General features: G+C 36.5%; 1 protein-coding gene across 4 annotated transcripts in view; it reads left to right on the top strand.

The window, feature by feature from the left end:
- The window catches only part of LOC145670360 (cleavage and polyadenylation specificity factor subunit 6-like), a 144,806-nt gene that overhangs the window by 39,146 nt on the left and 86,020 nt on the right, over positions 1 to 19,640 (top strand). For all 4 annotated transcript variants that reach the window (XM_081738941.1, XM_081738938.1, XM_081738939.1 and 1 more), the window contains exons 3-5: positions 2,187 to 2,414; positions 2,809 to 3,031; positions 12,367 to 12,440. In XM_081738941.1, the coding sequence (XP_081595067.1) occupies positions 2,187 to 2,414; positions 2,809 to 3,031; positions 12,367 to 12,440 (525 nt within the window). The remainder of the gene's footprint in view (positions 1 to 2,186; positions 2,415 to 2,808; positions 3,032 to 12,366; positions 12,441 to 19,640) is intronic.

The raw sequence follows: 19,640 nt of genomic DNA on the forward strand, positions 1-19,640 counted from the left end.
ACCTAATTCGCACCTGCAGAATTGATACGTAAGTTTGTAATGTAGTATTTATTTGCAACTTTGTATGTTACATTTTCTGCTATAGGAATAAAGTTTAAAGTCTTTGAGAACTACGTAAATACTATCCTCCAGTTTCATCAGTAGAACTGAAAACTAACACTTATATATGTATGTTTTGTAAATCTTATACGCATATGTCTTAAAAGGTGCCATTTCAATTCAGGCATAGCATGTACCATCACCATCTTAGATATTGTTGAAACTTTTTTTTTTTAATAGCAACTAGACATGTTTTTAAGAGACCCATATTTTTTTTGGTTTTGTTTGCACTTTTATTGATTCCAGTGTTGCCAACTGACTGTCACATCAAAGTTAACGAAACTTAGCTAACTTCAAAAGGCTGTAGTTAAAGTTTATGAAGCATTGGTCGAGAATGGTATTTTGTGTGTTTATTATACATGTAAAGTTGAACCATCTTAAAACATTTCAGAATTTTAAAATATGTTGTTTTCGAGAAAATGCCGCCCAAAAATGGCGATTTTTGAAAATTTGACAATTTCTCGAATTTTTTGCGACGAAACCGTTGCACACAGAAGCGATACAAAATTTATTTCGGAAAGCGGGTAACTAGGTCTTACCAACAGTGAAAACAGAATTTTAAAATTCGAACCGGAAGTGTTTGAAAAAAAATCGCAAACTTTGACTTTTCAGATAAACTGACGTTCAGTTGTTAATTTATGTACAAAAAAATACGCATGTGCGAACCAAACTATAATCAGGGTTGGCAAAAACCATGGTTTTTATTGAAAAAACCAAAAAAACAGTTTTTTTTGTTTAAACCCGTTTTTTTTGCTTTAAACCAGTTTTTTTTTTTTTTTTTTTTTGTTTAAATAATTTGCTCTATGTATTTATATTAGATATGAACAGAAATGAGTTTGTTTCGCTTTGGTGTTATTATGCAACAACAAGGTTATGCTGGAAGGGGTCACACAAGCTTAAAGCGGAATCCAAATCGCTTTTCGACTTACATCCAAGAGAAATTGTCCATTTGGACACGGAACCGGGACTAATTGGTCACAAATGCGATTGTCGACTCACTCACGAAGGACTCCTGATAAAAATACGTTGTACCCTCACGTATGAGGATGACGTCCCTAGCCGATCACGCTATCCGAGGAGAGGGTAGGAACAACGGATTGAGATCGGCCTGAGACGTATGTTAGGTACCATCCCGGCATTTGCCTGGTGTGAAAGAGCAAAATGCAGGAAAATCACTCAAGATGGCTGGCCTGAAAAAGCTTTTACACTTCCGAACGAGTGTCCACACCGGGAAATAAGCGAATGCCAGTGGTGCAAGGTGTATCCCAGAAAACACGGATGAGCCTCACGGATTTCGCGATATTTTTCTTTGTTATTTTTAAGGTTAGTTCAATTTCTCGGGATTAAAGAGGATATGATAATGAGAAGGATGATAATGGTGGCATGACGAAAGTGGGACGAAACAAGAGAGCCCCGAGAAAATCCTTGCATACGGTATTTGTCCACTACAAAGTGTATTTGACGGAAGCTGGGATTGAAATAGGAACCTGCGCTAGAGGTGAATCACTGCGGCCCCATAAGGAATTTTATTGTTTCATTTGTACAATAGAACATGAATGCTCATATGGTATTTTAAGTAGGAATATGGCATTAAATACACATACAAAATTTAATAAAACCCAATTTTGCCCAATAAAACCCACTGGGCTGGGCTTTTCAAACAACCCTGGGCTTTTTACAACCTTGTTTGTAGTACACTTTGCTGGCGTTGGTAGTAGAGGTGTTTTGGTCATACCATTAAGGGGTATACGTTGTTTGTAATAAAACAATAGCTATCTTGCTCAAGTAATTTGAATATTATCGGTAGGAAATGAACATATTGCCAAGAACAAATCTTAGCTCATTTGCTTATTAAAATACGGTACTACCCAATTCCTACCATAACGAACTGGTCATATTTTGGTTCCTCGTGTAGTCAACTAACTAGTAAATTGCAAGGCATGACTTCAAGTTTCGTTACCCTTCCGACTTGTCTAGTTAGTAGCACATGCGCTTTAATCTGATTCCTTATGATGTGCAAATTGAATCTTACTCATGTGAAAGCATATTTAACATAAATATTTTATTTTTCTCGTTATCCTCTCTAGTGGACGACTGATCAGGATATAACAGACGCAGTTCATGGCATAGGAGTTGGTGATTTCTTAGAAGTTAAATTCTTCGAAAACCGAGCGAATGGCCAGTCTAAGGGTTTTTGTATCATATCACTTGGTTCTGAACAGAGTGTCCGAATGTGCCTAGACAGATTGCCAAAGAAAGAACTACATGGACAGACTCCAGTTGTTACATTTCCTACGAAGCAGGCTTTAAATCAGGTAAGTTCTTAAAAAGTCTTCTTCTTTGATTTTTTATTTATTGTGAAATACATTACTTTTTCACCCTTCGTTATGATTAGGATGACTAAACTGTCATTATGATGTATGGAAATAGATAGTTCAATTAACAAGTATGTTTCTGTAGGCTTCTTTCTACATAGAAAAGAATATGATCATTGTCTGTCGCGATCAGCAGTTATTGCACAGATTGGATTCCACAAAGTCGAATACTAATATAGATTAAAAAATAATCATTATTTGTGCAATACAGTGCACTACAAAAACAATCAAATTGAATGTAAATTCGATCCTTATTTTAGTGAATTGAATACAGATTTTTGTTTTGTTTAATGAGGAACCGGGCTAATTTTCTGATAAAATTATTTTCTTCCAGTTTGAAGCACAGTCGAAAACACGTCCACCTCCTCAGCAAAATCAGAATCGTGGTCCAAATCAACAGCGAATGATGATGGGTCCACCTCAAGGCATGAGAGGTAGAATGCCTCCTCCAGGCATGCCACCACATGGGCAAAGAATGCCTGGCCCTCCTGGCATGCCTGGAGGTCCACCAGGCCCTCCACCTCCACAGCAGGGGCACCCACCACCAGGATATCCAGGTATGCGTGTTTGATAATTTACAAACTTAAGAAATTTAATTGTGTATTTAATTAAATAATTAAAGTTATTCGAGAAAGTTTTACAAGTTTGAGTATGTCTTCTTAGTAAGAATGATAAGGTTTGGTGTGCAAAGGATGTTAAGCCAGGGAATAAAATTTAAGAAATATGCGAATCCAGATGCAAAAATACGATTTCAGTCATTACATCTATATACACAAATATTTTATTTGAATAACATATGCATATCAGATCTGTTTTTCACTTGAAAAATAAATATAGTGTTCAGAAGGTTCTGTCTTAGCACGCTGTGCATTACAATATTTATGATGTCATTTTGCACATAACATGATATAATCTTTGCACAAGACACAAAATAAACATTTATTACTTCAAACGCCTTAAATATATTTCAAAAGAAGCAACTATTTAAAAACGAAGTTTCAGCCTAGTTTCAGATTCTGAGCTATAATGCTTTGTGTGGGCAAGTTTTGCGAGACGTGGTCATCTTTCTCCGAAACGGAGCTGTTCTGATGTATAAGGAACGATAAAAAGTTTATTTATTTATTTTTTTCGTTGCATATGGAAACCTGTTTATCATAGATAAACGTGGGAGTCAAAATTATGCAAAATGTTATATCGATATATGCAGAGGTCGATATACTTTTAACACTAGATTTGGTCATTATGGTATATGTAATAAATATGGTTGGGGCGGAGTCCAGATTGATCCCAAGTGATATTAGGGACTACGATTCTCTTCTTTTTCCTATGTATTATTATTATTATTATCTTTTTGTAGATTAAGTTCTTAAGTATACTGGCCGGGCTTTTGTTTTCTCTGCGTGTTAAGTGTTCGTAATTTTTGTATGTGTGTTCCTGAGTTATTCTCATGAACTCTGTGTCTTATTTCCTTCTTGTTTTCATATATTTAGCTTTGTCGTATTTGTGGAGCTTTTCTTTCTTCCAATGTATTTGTGGTAGTATATAATCGTATTGGATAGTTTTTTTTTTTTTTAAGTTGAAGATATTTACTTATAGTTGTCTTTTATTGGATTTCCTTTTATTTCGTAATTTGTGTTTTTGTGATGAGATCATTTAATGAAGATTCGTTTCTTCCTTTTGGTGTGATTTTCTTGTTTTTATCCTCTTCAGTGTGGTTTTGAATGATGTAAGAAAGCAAGTGTCGACCGAAAGCAAGGAATTCGTGTTACTATTCAGTCCTGACTCATTGCGAATTCTGTTGAAGAATTTGAAGCTTAAAATATATAAAACGATAGTTATGTTTGTTGTGCTGCATGGTCGCGAAACATGGTCACTTATTTTGAGGAAAAATCACAGATGAAAAAAATTTTTAAAAAATCTTGAGGTGAGTATTTTATCCAACAGGGACGGGAATGGAGAATGGTGGAAACTTTATAATGAAGAACTGCATAATATATACGGTTTATCTAACATTGTTAGGGTCATGAAGTTTAGGAGGCTTATGAGAACAGGTTATGTAACCAAAATACCTAGTTATATCATAAATACTGTCACAAAGTTTGGAGTGGCGCTGTAGGCATTCGGAGTGGCACAGTGCTGCCATCTGTGTATAAAGCGGAAGATCATGTAGTGTGTGTTTGACTGTTCATGACACACGTTGATATTATACTGAGTTCTGATGAAGTGAGGTGATTACGAAAATCGTGTAGCAGTAATTGCACTACACAAGGTCAGGAAGATAACAGGTGAGATTTTCAACCACCTGAAACCCCTACAAATCAGCAAGAGATTCGTGTATCGCGCCATACAGCGATACACCGAGACTGGAACGGCAGCTGACCACGTAAGGAGTGGCAGACCACGAACGGTACGAACTCCGCAGGTCTAGAAAGTCGCAACAAGAATTCGAAGAAATCCTGTTCGAACAAAGTGTGATGGCTGCTGAGATGAACGTCAGCAGAAATTCCATGTCTCGTGTGCTCAGGAGTGACCTACATCTACGTCCGTATAAGAGGCGGACTGGTCACTTTCTGACCCAAACATTAATGTCGCAGAGGGTCCTTAAATCAAAGAGACTGTTGCGGCGTTACGCCAACAATGTGTACAGAAAGATTCTGTTCACTGACGAAAAGGTGTTCACAATTGAGCAGGCCTACAACGCCCAAAATGATCATGTGATTGCCACGTCATCTACTGCAGCTGCTGAGGCAGCTCCAAGGGTTCAGAGGGCACATCATCCTACCTCAGTGATGGTTTGGTGGGGAGTGAGCTATTCAGGCACAACCCAGCTGCATTTTTGCGAACAAGGTGTTAAAACATCTGCCAAGGTGTACCAGGACGCAATGCCTATCGTGAAACCACTGTCTGCTACCATGTTCCCTGGAGAAAGTTGGACCTTCCAGCAGGATTCCGCTCCAGGACACCAAGCGAAAACAACCCAGGAATGACTAGCACGGAATGTCCCCGACTTCATTTCTACCGCTGATTGGCCTCCTAGTAGCCCGGGCCTTAATCTGTTAGACTACAAACCATGGGCAGTCCTTCAAGCAAAGGACTGCCATAAACGGCATCTATCTGTCGACAATCTGAAACAATCCTTGACCCGAGCAGTGAACAATTTTCCCATGGACGTGGTGTGTAATGCCATTGACCAGTGGCCGGACAGACTTCGTGCCTGCATCAAGGCTAAGGGGGGACATTTCGAAAAATGATTCGTGCGTCAGATGTACAACATATCAATGTAAAACATGACCAAAATAAATTGCCTTGGTGTTAATACTCTCTGTGTTATTCACATTCAAACTTGTGACAGTATTTATGATATAACTAGGTAGAATAAAGCAGAAACGGTTTCAAAATTTTAACCGGAAACCCAATCGGAAAAAGACCATTAGAAAGACCTAGGCGTCGATGGAAGGCCAACAGTAAGAGAGATCTCGCAAAAAGAGGAATACAAAATAAAAATTGAATTCAGTTGATTAAGGACGGAAGTCAATGGAGAACCTTTCTGAGTGCTGCATTGCACTTTCGTATTCTATAGGCCACAAAGTTAGTTTTTAATATTTTCGATTAGTGACAGTGATTAGTGAGCATTCCTTAGATATGTTTTCAGTTCATTTGCGGTGGTGGTTTGGTAGGAAGTTGTCCTACATTTTCCCCTTGGAATCGCTGTTCTAGTTCAGTATTTCTGTTCCATGATTTATCTGTTAATGGCCAATGAACCAGTCTTTTACTACAATTGTTCTTTAGCATTGTGATTTTTGACGCAGAAGAGGGGAGGTAGGATTCTTAAATTATTCTCTTGTTGTATATGTATCTTATGCCTATGTTAGCCTTGGGCTTAGTATATCAAATGAAGAAAAAGAGACTTCTGTAACTTCTCATTTAAAGCTTGCAAGGAACGGACATGAACATGTCATCTGGACATCCGAATCATAATCCATTCGATGAACATAACAATGATATGTTCATGCACAAAAAATTAGGTGCCATGCACAACGGAGTGAGTCCCTAGGACCCATTAACCCTGTTAGTATAAAGAAAATCGAAGACTTGCAGTGAAAAGCTATTGAATCAACACTTGTTCATTAGAAAGTCATGATTTACAGTTCGTTCTCGTCAGTTTGAAGCAAACTTCCCAGAGGTGTTATGTATTGGGGCCCATAATGTACTTGAACAGAGAAAATTGGAAGAATGTCGGGAAAATTTCCTCCAAAAATCCCTCCTATCAATTTTAGCCCTGTCTGGAGTGGCCCGGGGTAAAAGCGCACAATCCAAATGTATCTTGAAAAATACTATAGGGGATAAGAAATGAGCGTACCAAGTTTTGTTTCGTTAAAGAGATAGGTATGAGGGGAAATGTTGTATACCAATACGCTCTGTACATACAAAACCGAACCTATGATCTGATCTATAAAGAGAACATAATACAAAAAATAAAAATGCAGTACTATTTATCCTGATATCAAGATTTGTACCACATTCTCTATAGAATGAAACCAGCGTTTTAAACAGCAACTGTGCCATAGTTGTTGGAATAAACCAACGTTATCAACCAAGATCCCACCATTGCCCTGTTCTCTATTCCGTTCTTACTGTGTCATACTTGTTTTAATTATATACCTCCTACCCGTATACCACCGTAGTATTTTTCAAGGTACATTTTAACCCTTATCCGGGCAAGCTATTTTTGTAACGTAGACTGCAACTGGGGCCTTACCAACTCTATTAGCCTTACCAACTCGATATGTTCATAACTTTAACTTCGACTAAAGATAGAAGAATTTAGAATTTTATGGCATCGAAATATTTATTGTTATTAAGAAATTCGAAGAAAAATATGAAGCTACTGGGCCTGGAAGGCCCCAGTTGCCCGGATAAGGGTTAATTGTGTACTCCTACCAATGTGCGACTTATCATCGGGGATGAGGGAAAAATCCCCTCTGAAGAATTAGATGTCTCCCATAAGTTTTGAACTTTCCATTGTTAATTTTGTGGTGGACGAACACCGTGTTCGTGGGTTTTCTCGGGGTTCTCCCGTTTCCTCCCACTTTCTTCATTCCACCATTTCACTCATCTCTCATCATCACGGCCTCCTTTAGCCTAACCAGCATAACCGTGGGACGTAAAACTTAAAGATTTCATTTTTTTCCCATGTTAAATTTCTCGGATGTGTACTGTACCCCTCTTAAAATGATTTAATTCGCACACTGACTCCTACCAGCTCCGGTGTCGCTTCAGAGGACGCACAACTTCACAATAGAGCTATTTTGGAAGACATTTTTGGGACTTTTTCCCAATTTCCCTCGACACACATCACGGAACAATATGTGAATATGCGTGATAACTACTGAAACGCTTCCTTCATTTTACAGAGAATTTGGTACAAATTTTTATATCAGGATAAATAGTACTGCGTTTATATTTTTATATTGGGGACACTGCTGGTACTATTATATTTATTATATTGTAGACGTATTATTTTGATCTTCGGGGGGCACTCTCATCGCTCCGCTCCGGGGGAGCAGTGTCTCCCAAAAAGCATGTCTGGAAGAAACACTGGTGTTGAGTATTCAATGTCAGTAACTTCTTGAACTAACTGAATCCCTTCATCGATATTTTGCGCCGAATTATTTGAGGTAGCGCTTCTAGTTAGACTTATTGATTTCAGAGGACAAGCCAAAGCAAAATGTGATGCAGTTTAGGAAGCAAGTTTTCTCCCGCATTGGACACATCTCCATATCATGCTTTAAATTGTACTTCGTGCATTCGTATTTGTTTTAATTTCCTGGAAGAATTGCTTCCGAAAGCCTGAGAACTTGTTAAATCCTAGACAACGTGAGATCCGCAATAAGATGCTTCTTGCTTCCTTGCTAAATCCAGAACAAAATTCTAAACTCCGAGCTATATAGTTCGTATTTGAAGCCTAGATTCCTTCATTAGACGCACTAATTGATCGAACAACTTTGAAGATGGGAAAGCTGGCCAACACATATCTTGAAGTTGATCATACTTTTCTTCTCCAAGTGTACCCAAAACTGTTGATACCCTCATGGATTCAGGCATTTGTGACACAATGTATAGCTATTCAGATCTGATTCAGTAGTCTTTTAATTACATTGAACGGTTCGAAATCTTTCAGGTGTGCTCTGTTTGGAGCAAGTTGATATCCTTGAACCAACTGCGCTAGATGATACCTTCTATCTTATACCTATGTTAGCTTTAGGTTTAATATATCAATTGAAGAAATAGGGATCTTTGTAACCGCACCAATATGTTTCGTTTGAAGCTGAGTATTCTAGCTTCCAATCCTCATAAATACCAACTCACGTATAACATTATTTATTCTTTACCAAAATTATCAAAGCATTTTTCCATTTAATTCGGTATTTGCAGATAATAACTCTCTCCCTTTGTACAGTTTGTAGGCACCACTAGTAAAGCCTTTCTTGGTGCAGTGGCACATAACTCGCAGCTTTTCTTGCCAATATCCCAACAATGATACCGGGTCGGAGCCCAGAAAATTAAGACACAAGGGGGCACTTGACTTGAAAATGGTAAGCGTATTCAAACACACACACAGTAAACATATTTTATAGCTCGGATTCGATTGTTCCTTCAGATCTAGGTGTCCGATCAGAAGCCCAATTGTCACAATAATTCAAATCCAATTTGATACATAGGTATACATATTTGGGCTAGACGAGTGTTTCCAATTTCCATGTTGACCTGGCGCTCGGGATTTTTCAAGCTCTGCTGTAGTCCTTTTGTAAAACGTTTAATCAAATATTGAGGGGAAACAGTTGGGAAAATAGTGAAGTAGTTGTAAAGCGTCCGTGCATGTGAACTTAGTTCCCACTGGGACGCTTAATTCATGGCCAGGCCTGTTTTTTTGTTAATTTTACCTCTTAGGCCAAGTTGATATTTTGAGCAGTCTTAAACTGTCCAAGCTTTCATCAGACATCAAGCTACTGAAATCAAAGTATTCACCTCAGGCGAGAATTGCTGCAGTAGCATCTTTCACCCGCTTCCAAGCTTCAAGTAAATCGTGCTAAATATACATGTTTGTGTATCAAATCATTTACATGTGTCGATAACAAAACCTTCAATGTGTATCATTTCTGATACACATGAGGATGAATGTGTTAGCATCTACTTTCCTGTTTTCCTTTTTTCTACTTACTTCTCCACTCTCTATCTAGTGAAGCGTTTGGCGAAATAGCTTAAATTGTACTTCTCTTTTAGTGTTTTGTGATTCTTTTTTCATTGTTTTCTGGTGAGTATGTAATTCATTTGCTACTTATACTTCGGTGGCGTGATAATAGTAATGATAGGTTTCTTCACATTTCTGTCTACTGCACTGATAAGATGTATCTTGCATGATGTGAACAGTTTGAAGAAAGTTACGTCTACATGTACAGTAAAGCCTGTCAACTTGGCCACCTGCTTATCTTGGCCTGGTTCGTCTTGAACTTGCATTTTCCCATAAGACATTCGTTACTTACTACTCTGTAAGTTGGCCACCTGTCTATCTTGGAAGTTGGCCGCATAGAAGCAATGTTTATCCTATGATGATAATGATAAATTTACCTGCATATCTTGGCCACGCAAAATTAAGTTTTGTTATTTTTCTTAACTCTTTCGTATTCCCGTATTAGAGCCAAATGTTCTGTGTTTGTTTTTGGAGACAGAGAAGCATAGATTCCCACGATTTGTTCTTGGAGGTCAATGGCCAGAACACTACCCTGATAAAGGGGTGGTGAAGGAAGATGTGAATAAGAAAAAGCACGTATAGGAATTCAGGAAATGGTTGTACGTATTCGTTTACTCTGTTTTGGTAAAACTATTAGCTATATCGGCTCCTTTCTTCAGTGGGGAGCTTTAGTAATTCCGGAAAATTCTCAAGGTTAAGGCTAACCATCTCAATTGTCATTTATTGGCACCTGACAGTTTGTCGAAAGGTAGCGGAGGTTTTGAGATATGAATTTCCTTAAGATTTTCTCAAAACATCTTTCGCTCCAAGGGCTCATTAAAAACTAGAATGTGCATATGTGCTAAAAAGAATAAAAGACATACGTCTAGAATGAACCATCATGAGTAAATTTGTTATTAATAACTGATTTGCTACTTCTCAAAAGATACCTACGGAAAATATTTGGCACTGCCGAAAAAAATCATATAAACTGCATATAAATTATTCAGTTTATAGTTTTGCTTTTCTTGTTTTCAATCTGAATAACTCAGTGTGCTACAATATCAATTTAAATAAACTGCGTACATACGTTTCGATTTTATGGTTGGTTGTTTCATTGTGTTTTCAATTCGAATAATACAGTGTACCAGACTAGTTTTCAGGAAGAGAAAGGTGCATTAAATATACTGTAGTAATATTTTCTAGTACTGGTATTGTTATGATTACTCTATATACCAGCGTTTCCCAACCGGTGTGCCGCGAGGAAATCGAAACAAAATTATTAATTTTATTGCAGCCAAATTGCAAGACACAGGAAAAAATGTATATTTTTGTATTTCATATTACTATGAATTTCTACCATGGAAAAAATTACTGTAATTGTAATATATTCTACAGCTATTATTGTGTAGCAGACAGTATTTCGGCTCTTACACATTTCCACGGTTAGCTGCTATGTTACGCTTCAATTGAGAGTCATACTAACACCAAGAAATGGAAGCACTTGTATGGTACGCGTCAAGTAAACGTTCGTAGAACACTCATTCGCACGTGAATGACAGAACAACACTTTGTTCAACAGGTGTGTTTTGACTTCGACGCATCACAAACTGTGTGATTGCAATAATATGCACCGCTTTTGATTAAAACAGCAAAGTTAAAAGTACAAGATATTTGTTTGTTCGTTCGTTATTTAGTGATCTTCATTCTTAGTGAAAGGTTGGATACAGTTTTCGAAAAAGAAAACGTATTTTTAAAAATCTGAGTCCTACATTTCATTTCAATTGTTTTCTATTTTAAAATTAGAATAAAAAATAAGCATAATAAATTAGCATAGGGAAAAACCAGTGCTCGAGATTTCATCTCTGTGAGAAGGAGATCAGTAATCACAGCAAAAAAATACCATGGTATTTTATATTTGCATAATAATAATAATAATAATAATAATAATAATAATAATAATAATAATAATAATAATAATAATAATAATAATAATATCTATGAGTGTGCCGCGAGAATTGAAGTTACACCCGTAGTGTGCCGCAAGTTGAAAAAGGTTGGGAAACGCTGCTATATGCATTATTTAAAAGTAGCTGTGGTGCCACTGCTTATTAAAATTATACAATCAAGTAATACTAGAAACCCTATTCTAAAAATACACCAATCATTCTTATTTTCTGTAATTTGGCCACTTTTCAATGGAACCGATGGTGGCCAACATAGACAGGTTTCACTGTATAGTTTTTCGCCTTCCACCACCAGTCCAGAATAGGTATTCCGTCGAGAGTAAAATTTGTGTAAAAAATTAAGTCTGACTTTCCACATTTTACAGATGCGCAATCTGAACTTGCCTCATTTCCACAAAATTGTCTCTGTCGACGCATTTACTTGAGTTATATGAATTTATCATTGTATATGTTATTTCATGTTATTTTATTACTGTCGTCGATTGATTGAAACTGACAATCTCTCTTTAGCCTTTTAGTACTGAGGCTTATGCGACAGAACCTCCACTTAAAGTGGAATCCGTTCAGTTTTGGGCTGTATCCTTCCTGTCGGTGTAGAAACTGAATTGTTTGTAGAAGACCATAAAAGAATATTATTATACCAGTTGAAAACAACTTGAAATCTAACGAATGAATTAATTTTTATCCTTCGTAGGACCACCAAGACCAGGACATCCACCACAAGGTCCTCCGCCACCAGGACCTCAACCACGACCACCTCCAGGAATGGTAAATACATTACCTTTTTTCTCATAATTTGGTTTTATAACGTAAATAACAACGATAGTTTTAATTGTGAATTGGACTAGGATTTATATGAAGCTTAAAATTAAAAGTTGAAAGTATATAAGGAACGAGTTGGTACACTTAATTAGTAGTTATATTTGTAAAATGTGGCATTAGTTACTCTATTCTAGTATCACTGAACTATAGAAATTCTGTACTAGATAATAAAGAACACATCTGGAATGATGAAAAATTGTATGAAGTAGTCGATGCGAAGTTACATAGACTATACCAGCAACCTTCGTGTAACGTGAAAAGTGTGAATTATGTATTCACAGGTATTTCGTAATTATGTTAAGGGAATATTAGAAGAGAAAGTGTGTAGCGTGGAAACGCCTATGTACTGCGATGTCGTAAGGTAAAAGATGGAGATTTCATGCATCTTAAAGAGAGATCAAGAGCCTTAACGAGATATTTACGAAAGTGGGACAACTTACATGAATGAAAATCGAAGTTGCACATTGACGGAGTGCGCAGGACAGGGGCATCTAACAGTTGCATAATGGATGAAAGTGGTGCGGGAAGGAAAGGACACCATTCAAGACGACTTAAAACTATCAATAACAAATTTCAGCTCCTTTCTTCCATGCTGCTGAAGGTGAGTTGCCGGTGGACAACGCATTCGCGGAAGAGGGCATATGCCAAAGAAATATGCTGCATATCATTTGCAACATTCGTAGGCTGTGCTAAAAGGTAACATGATTCAGGTAGATAGGATTTACTGCTCCGAGAGTATAAAGTTGGGTAATGTCAAGCAAATTGTTTCTGTGAACAAAACCTGGACTCGTTTTTATGAACCACACTTGGGGCGACTTGAAACGGCAGTCCAGTGAGTGAAAGCATCCGTCCAAAGACAGCACTTTCTATGCAGTCTAGTATGTGAAAGTGTTGCTTATTGTAACATCCAATGGGTGCAATCTTATACCATTCTGTACATTATGGGCAACGTTATAGAGATATCCCTTGAAGATTAGTGTTACTGGCAATGAGAAGTATTCGAATATCTACCATATTTTTCGGATATGCATGTACGGTCCTTGAAAGAGCCACTTCTCGGGACGCATTATGATGCAACTGAGATGCCATCATCGATGCCGTAGGGCTTACCTATGAACCATGGACAGTGATGGACGGTTGCTCATAGTGTACGATGTCTTCCATAGGTGTTACAGAAAATCGTAGACATGTTGGGCGATTACACTAAAATAATGCGACTGGATGTAATCTGCCTATAAAACCAAGTAAGAAATACAGCTATTACGATTATTTTTTATCCAGCCTTTGGACATACTATCTAAGTTTTTTTTTATTTATGTCTTGAGGGGGGAAAATCACGGTTCCTCAGTCCTAAGTTTAAAAAGAATCCCAGATGGTTCCGAATTCCCACAGGTTTGTACATAGAAAAAGCATTTTCTAAATTCTGTTATAGAAATAAACATGTGTAAATAATAGGAGTAAATCATTTTAATGTTGCCACCAAACGAATATGTAATTGACATGTAGAGAGTAGTCGTGAAAATTAATAAAGAAAAAAAAATTAAAAATTGATATACTGGGTGATAGATGATCAATAAGCATGTAGAGAACTCAAGATCACCAAGACAGTGGTTTCAGAACGATGCTCTTGTGATATAGTCAGGAAAATCATGTACCTTTATTCAGATGTCTGTTCTAGCGTGGGTTCGAGTCGTGTCTACGTTTCTTTTTTTTTTTTTTCTTCAGGATCAACGTTTTATTGACAAAAACATTCATGTACGGATATAAGAAAATTAGAAATTATTGTCCCAGCTTTGAAATATTCCTTAGAACAGCGTTTCCCAACCGGTGTGCCGCGAGGAAATCGAAACAAAATTATTAATTTTATTGCAGCCAAATTGCAAGACACAGGAAAAAATTTATATTTTTGTATTTCATATTACTATGAATTTCTACCATGGAAAAAATTACTGTAATTGTAATATATTATTCTACATCTATTATTGTGTAGCAGACAGTATTTCGGCTCTTACACATTTCCACGGTTAGCTGCTATGTTACGCTTCAATTGAGAGTCATACTAACACCAAGAAATGGAAGCACTTGTATGGTACGCGTCAAGTAAACGTTCGTAGAACACTCATTCGCACGTGAATGACAGAACAACACTTTGTTCAACAGGTGTGTTTTGACTTCGACGCATCACAAACTGTGTGATTGCAATAATATGCACCGCTTTTGATTAAAACAGCAAAGTTAAAAGTACAAGATATTTGTTTGTTCGTTCGTTATTTAGTGATCTTCATTCTTAGTGAAAGGTTGGATACAGTTTTCGAAAAAGAAAGCTTATTTTTAAAAATCGGAGTCCTGTATTTCATTGCAATTGTTTTCTATTTTAAAATTAGAATAAAAAATAAGCATAATGAATTAGCATAGGGGAAAACCAGTGCTCGAGATTTCATCTCTGCGAGAAGATCAGTAATCACAGCAAAAAAATACCATGGTATTTTATATTTGCAAATAATAATATCTATGAGTGTGCCGCGAGAATTGAAGTTACACCCGTAGTGTGCCGCAAGTTGAAAAAGGTTGGGAAACGCTGCCTTAGAACATAGATAATACCTAAACAAAATTACAACTTCTTTTAATTTAAGTAAACTGGCAATATTGCCCAGAGGTTTGAATTTTAATGTGTTTTATGTTTCGCCAGTGCTAGTACATACTGATGTCGGATTCAATATATTAGGGTAATATTTGGTTATTTCTAAGTCGAGGGAAATTGCAATGCCTGTAAATAACTGGTAAAAATTTCATTGTAGGGAAAAGTGGTAACAATATGTAAGGGGAAGGAAGCAGCTAACAAGTGCCGGAATTTCCCACTTCTTTTGAAAATACGTCGTAAATGTACTCGTAATTCAAATAATTTATATTTTTTTCCAGCTTTCGTCTGGTTATGTTCATTTAAATTTCATTAAGAGATATAGTAGCTGTTCGAAAATGAATTTATAAATCAGCATAATTAAACAAAACATTTTAAATTGCGGCCATTTGAAATTTTAAAGAAATCTGATTTCTCTTGCGGCTTTGTGCCAAAAGGTGTATTTCTAACTCATTTTCGCAAAAACGTATCTGGCGTTTTAATGGTAACTTATGTTCGTGATTTGCATGGAATCTATTTTTTTTTTTCAGCATTCTTCTGTAAGTATAGCTTCTAATTATTTTTATGAGTACATTATCTATGTACACTCTAATTTAAATACGTTTACCACAAATGCAAGAAAATAAAAATAATTTCGATGATTTCTATATAAGCATGTTAACTAAAAAGATTGAGACCACCACTTTGAAGTTAACTCAGTGGCATTGTAATGAGTGGGAAAGTATCTTCCAAAGTCTTTGCAATACTGCAGATTAGTTTTCTTTTAGTAAGTGAGCCGGTAAGGGTACCCCCACCGGAAATGGAAAAATATCCTCGGCGAATTGTCGAAGAATACTGTATAAGGATATGAAGAAATCTATATTCTTACCTATAATACCCCTCTAAAAAATACCCCCGATATTTTTCCCGTGAAAAAAACAATCTTGCAGATGAAAGGGGCCTTGCCTCCCTCGAGGAAACTAATATTTTTAATAAGGAATTTTCTTATTAGTAGCAGTTCTTTATCCATACTGTATCTCACAAGAAGTCTTGTTTGACTGATACCAGATTGGTTGCAGTGAGACCACGCAGTCGGGAGATATCGTTGGCCGACTAGTCGGCTGTAGCCGCCAGGAAGGGAGAAAAGAAAAAAAAAATGCACTATGACCGTGAACTTAGCTGAACCTTCGCTTCCGTCAGAATGTGCCTCTTATTTTGTGCAGTCCGCTGCATCTACTTTCCAGTTACGTATTTTAGCTTCCTTCACATCTCATAATACCTTGCCATGATCTTCGCCTGTTAACTACTCCCATTCTGATAATATGCCCCGCCTATTGTAAACTGCTAAGCATTATGTACGATACTATGTCTGGATCTTTGATCTACTTTGTTGTTCTTTTATATCTGATTCTGTGTGTTTTCATCTATTTTCACCGCTCCATATATTTTCCTTAGTATCTTCCTTTCAAAGCTCCGCAACAGTTGTATTTCTTCTTTCCGCATTGTCCAGCACTCAGATCCATAACTATACATCTACATAATTAAAGTTTTGTAGATTTTAGTTTTGGTGGTTTGGAGGTAAGATTAGATGTTAATAAAGGAAGTAGTGAAAAATAATCAGTCCTTTACTTTAGATCATGTGGGACCAGATACAACCAATTTTTCTTTCTTGTCATCACTGTCGTCCTCTTTATCACCCTTCATAAAATTTTCAATTTTCTCCTCTTAACTGATAATCTGTTAGACTGGACCATCCATACGTTTAGCCACTGGTCAATACCAACCACGGGACCCAGAAGAATACTACAATTCGCTACAAAACACAGTAAACATAAAGAGCTGATCGAAACCGACACTTATTGTGTGTGTGAGCTATTGACATATTACAATCGCATGTGTCGCTGCGTCCTTTAAAAATCTGCTTGAAGCTTTTTAATTTAACAGTTTCTTTCTCCCAACTACATTTGCTACTTTCGTCACATATTGTTCGTTAAATCCGAAGTTCGTTAGTTTGACATGCATTTAATCTATGATTTACTGTGGTTCCCTTTATGCGTTGAGGCATTGAGCCCACTGCTTTCGGTATGCTTTAAATGATTGTGGAGATTATTTTTGTTGAAACACTTCTTAAGATCACATGTGGTTTCTTCAACAGTTATGGGGCTGTTGATGATAGTGTCGCATCTTGGTAGATGAAGATAAAGGTGTTTGTTAATAAAAGGAAAAACGGTACAATACCTTCAGAATTACTTATTGCGCTTTCCTTTTTAGTATGGAAGCTGTAATATTTTTTTTATGGAACCCTTACAGTTTATTCCCGAGAGTTAATTATACCGAAATGTCATTCATTTTTTGTTTGTTTCAGTTTCAATTTTGAGGTACGGTATGGGACACTTGGAGAGTTTGACACGAGGAAGAAAAATAATATACTTTCAGCAGACAATATCTTATTAAATGTATCAACGCAGTATTGTTGAACGATGAAATGTTGACTTTATAAATGGATAAGGAAGTACTCATTGACCACCCGATCCGATCATTGATCCAGGAACAAATTCTGGATGTACAGTTTCTTAGTATCGAAGGGAGGGATGGTGGTTCAGTAGTAGTGTTCGTCTTTAATGCTAGAGGTCCCTGTTTTGATTCTAAGCCTTGTAAGTGTGTAAAGACGAACAGTATGTGTTCCATTTTTTTTCTTCGAGATTTTCCCGTTTCCTCACATCCTCATTTCATCAATTTCTTTACAGTCATTCACTTTCAATAATCATCCGTCTGCTTTTACCTAAAGGATGTAACCGAGGAATGTTAAATCGAACATTTCATTTATTTATTTTTCCTAATATCGAAGAGGATGATTAACATGATCTTGACCGTACTCCTAACTTGTCTTTATTAGGATTTAGAATCTGGAGGATTCAACTTGAGCTCAACCCGTGACCTCGTACATTTCACGATATATTTTTAGGGGTTCTAAGGCAAATTTTGATAGAGACAGAACTGCGTCAAGCAGTAACGTGCGTCACACGAGCTCCTGCACATACCGTAAAGCTTTGTTGTTTTATTATTGACATATCATTTGATGACTCGACCGCAAGTCGGTCTGTACACTGCATGTATTACAATTCTTTATTTATTTATTTTGTAAATCCACTCGTATTCATTTTATACGAAATGTGCGAAAATCACATTGGTGAGTATATTTAGATTTGTTTATTACTGAATTGTTCTTAGTATGATAGAATTGTTTGAATTTAACACTTAATAATCAGTTTAATTAATACAATAAAATATATTTTGTTGATGGAAATTTCCATTTGCGTACGACGTTCCAATATGCGTAAGGTATTGTATTGCACACACACTATCAAAGTAGTGGGCGCGGTGGCTCAGTGGTAAGCATTCACCTCCAGTGCTTGAGGTCCCTGGTTCGATCCCAGCTCGCGCCGTGTGGACTTTGTGGTGGACAAACACCGTGCTCGTGGGTTTCCTCGGCGTTTTACCGTTTCCTCCCACTTTCTTCATTCCACCATTTCATTCCTTTCTCATCTTCACCGTCTCCTTTAGCCTAACCGGGATAATCGTGGGACGTAAAACTTAAGATATTTCATTTCATTTCACAATATCAAAGTAATCACAAGCTGTGAAGTAAGCAGTGCGTGGATTTTTATGGAAAGTATAGAGTCTAAGCTTACTATGAATCAAGATTGGGCAGGCCCGGAAGTTTAAAATTCAACAATTTGTTAGATTGAATTAAAATGTATGACAAGAAAAATCTGTTAATCGAAAGATACATAAATCACTATTATAGTTGCTTCTTAGTGATCATTATTTAAAAATATATAATTTTTTTTTAAAAAAACTTGAAAAAGAACCATACCAATGCCGTGCCGACTGACCATACTGTTAAAACTATTAGAAAATATACACACGACTATTACTGAATTATTCTATATCTTTATTCTTAATCTGTAACAACCGCAACTCTGTTAATTATCTTCATAATATTCCACATACATCTAGATTTCACTCAATCCATTCGAATCTATTTCCATTATATAAACTAAACTGTTTACACAGTTTATTCCCTAGCAACCACGGTAAATTTTAAGTCCATGATTGTGTCAAAAAAAAGGATTTAGAATTACAGTCAATCAAGGGGAGACCTCATCTATATTAGTACAGCAGGGCTCATAGCAAGTCACTTTTTTTAATTAAAAGTTTTTTTTTTCAAGTTGGTCACTAAAAGTTACTTTTTTAAAAAATTTGTTAGTAAAAGTTACTTTGTTCAAATTTTTTACTAAAAATTATTTTTTTCGGGGTGTTAAAGTCATTTTTTCGTGTGATTTATGTTTTGCATTGACAGTTTTCTAAGAAAAATATAAAAATAAATGAAAAAAGGTAGAAATTTGTTCCTTATTATTCTTCTGAAAACTTCAGTACTTGCTTCCATGTGCAGCTGTGCTGCCGTATGTGGACTTAGTCAGCTTTATTCTCACTTTAGCATTTATTCTTACTAAAGCAATACTTAT

The sequence above is a fragment of the Thermobia domestica genome, chromosome 14 (assembly GCF_964235325.1).
Source record: "Thermobia domestica chromosome 14, izTheDome1.hap1.1, whole genome shotgun sequence".
NCBI classification, from domain to species: Eukaryota; Metazoa; Arthropoda; class Insecta; order Zygentoma; family Lepismatidae; genus Thermobia; species Thermobia domestica.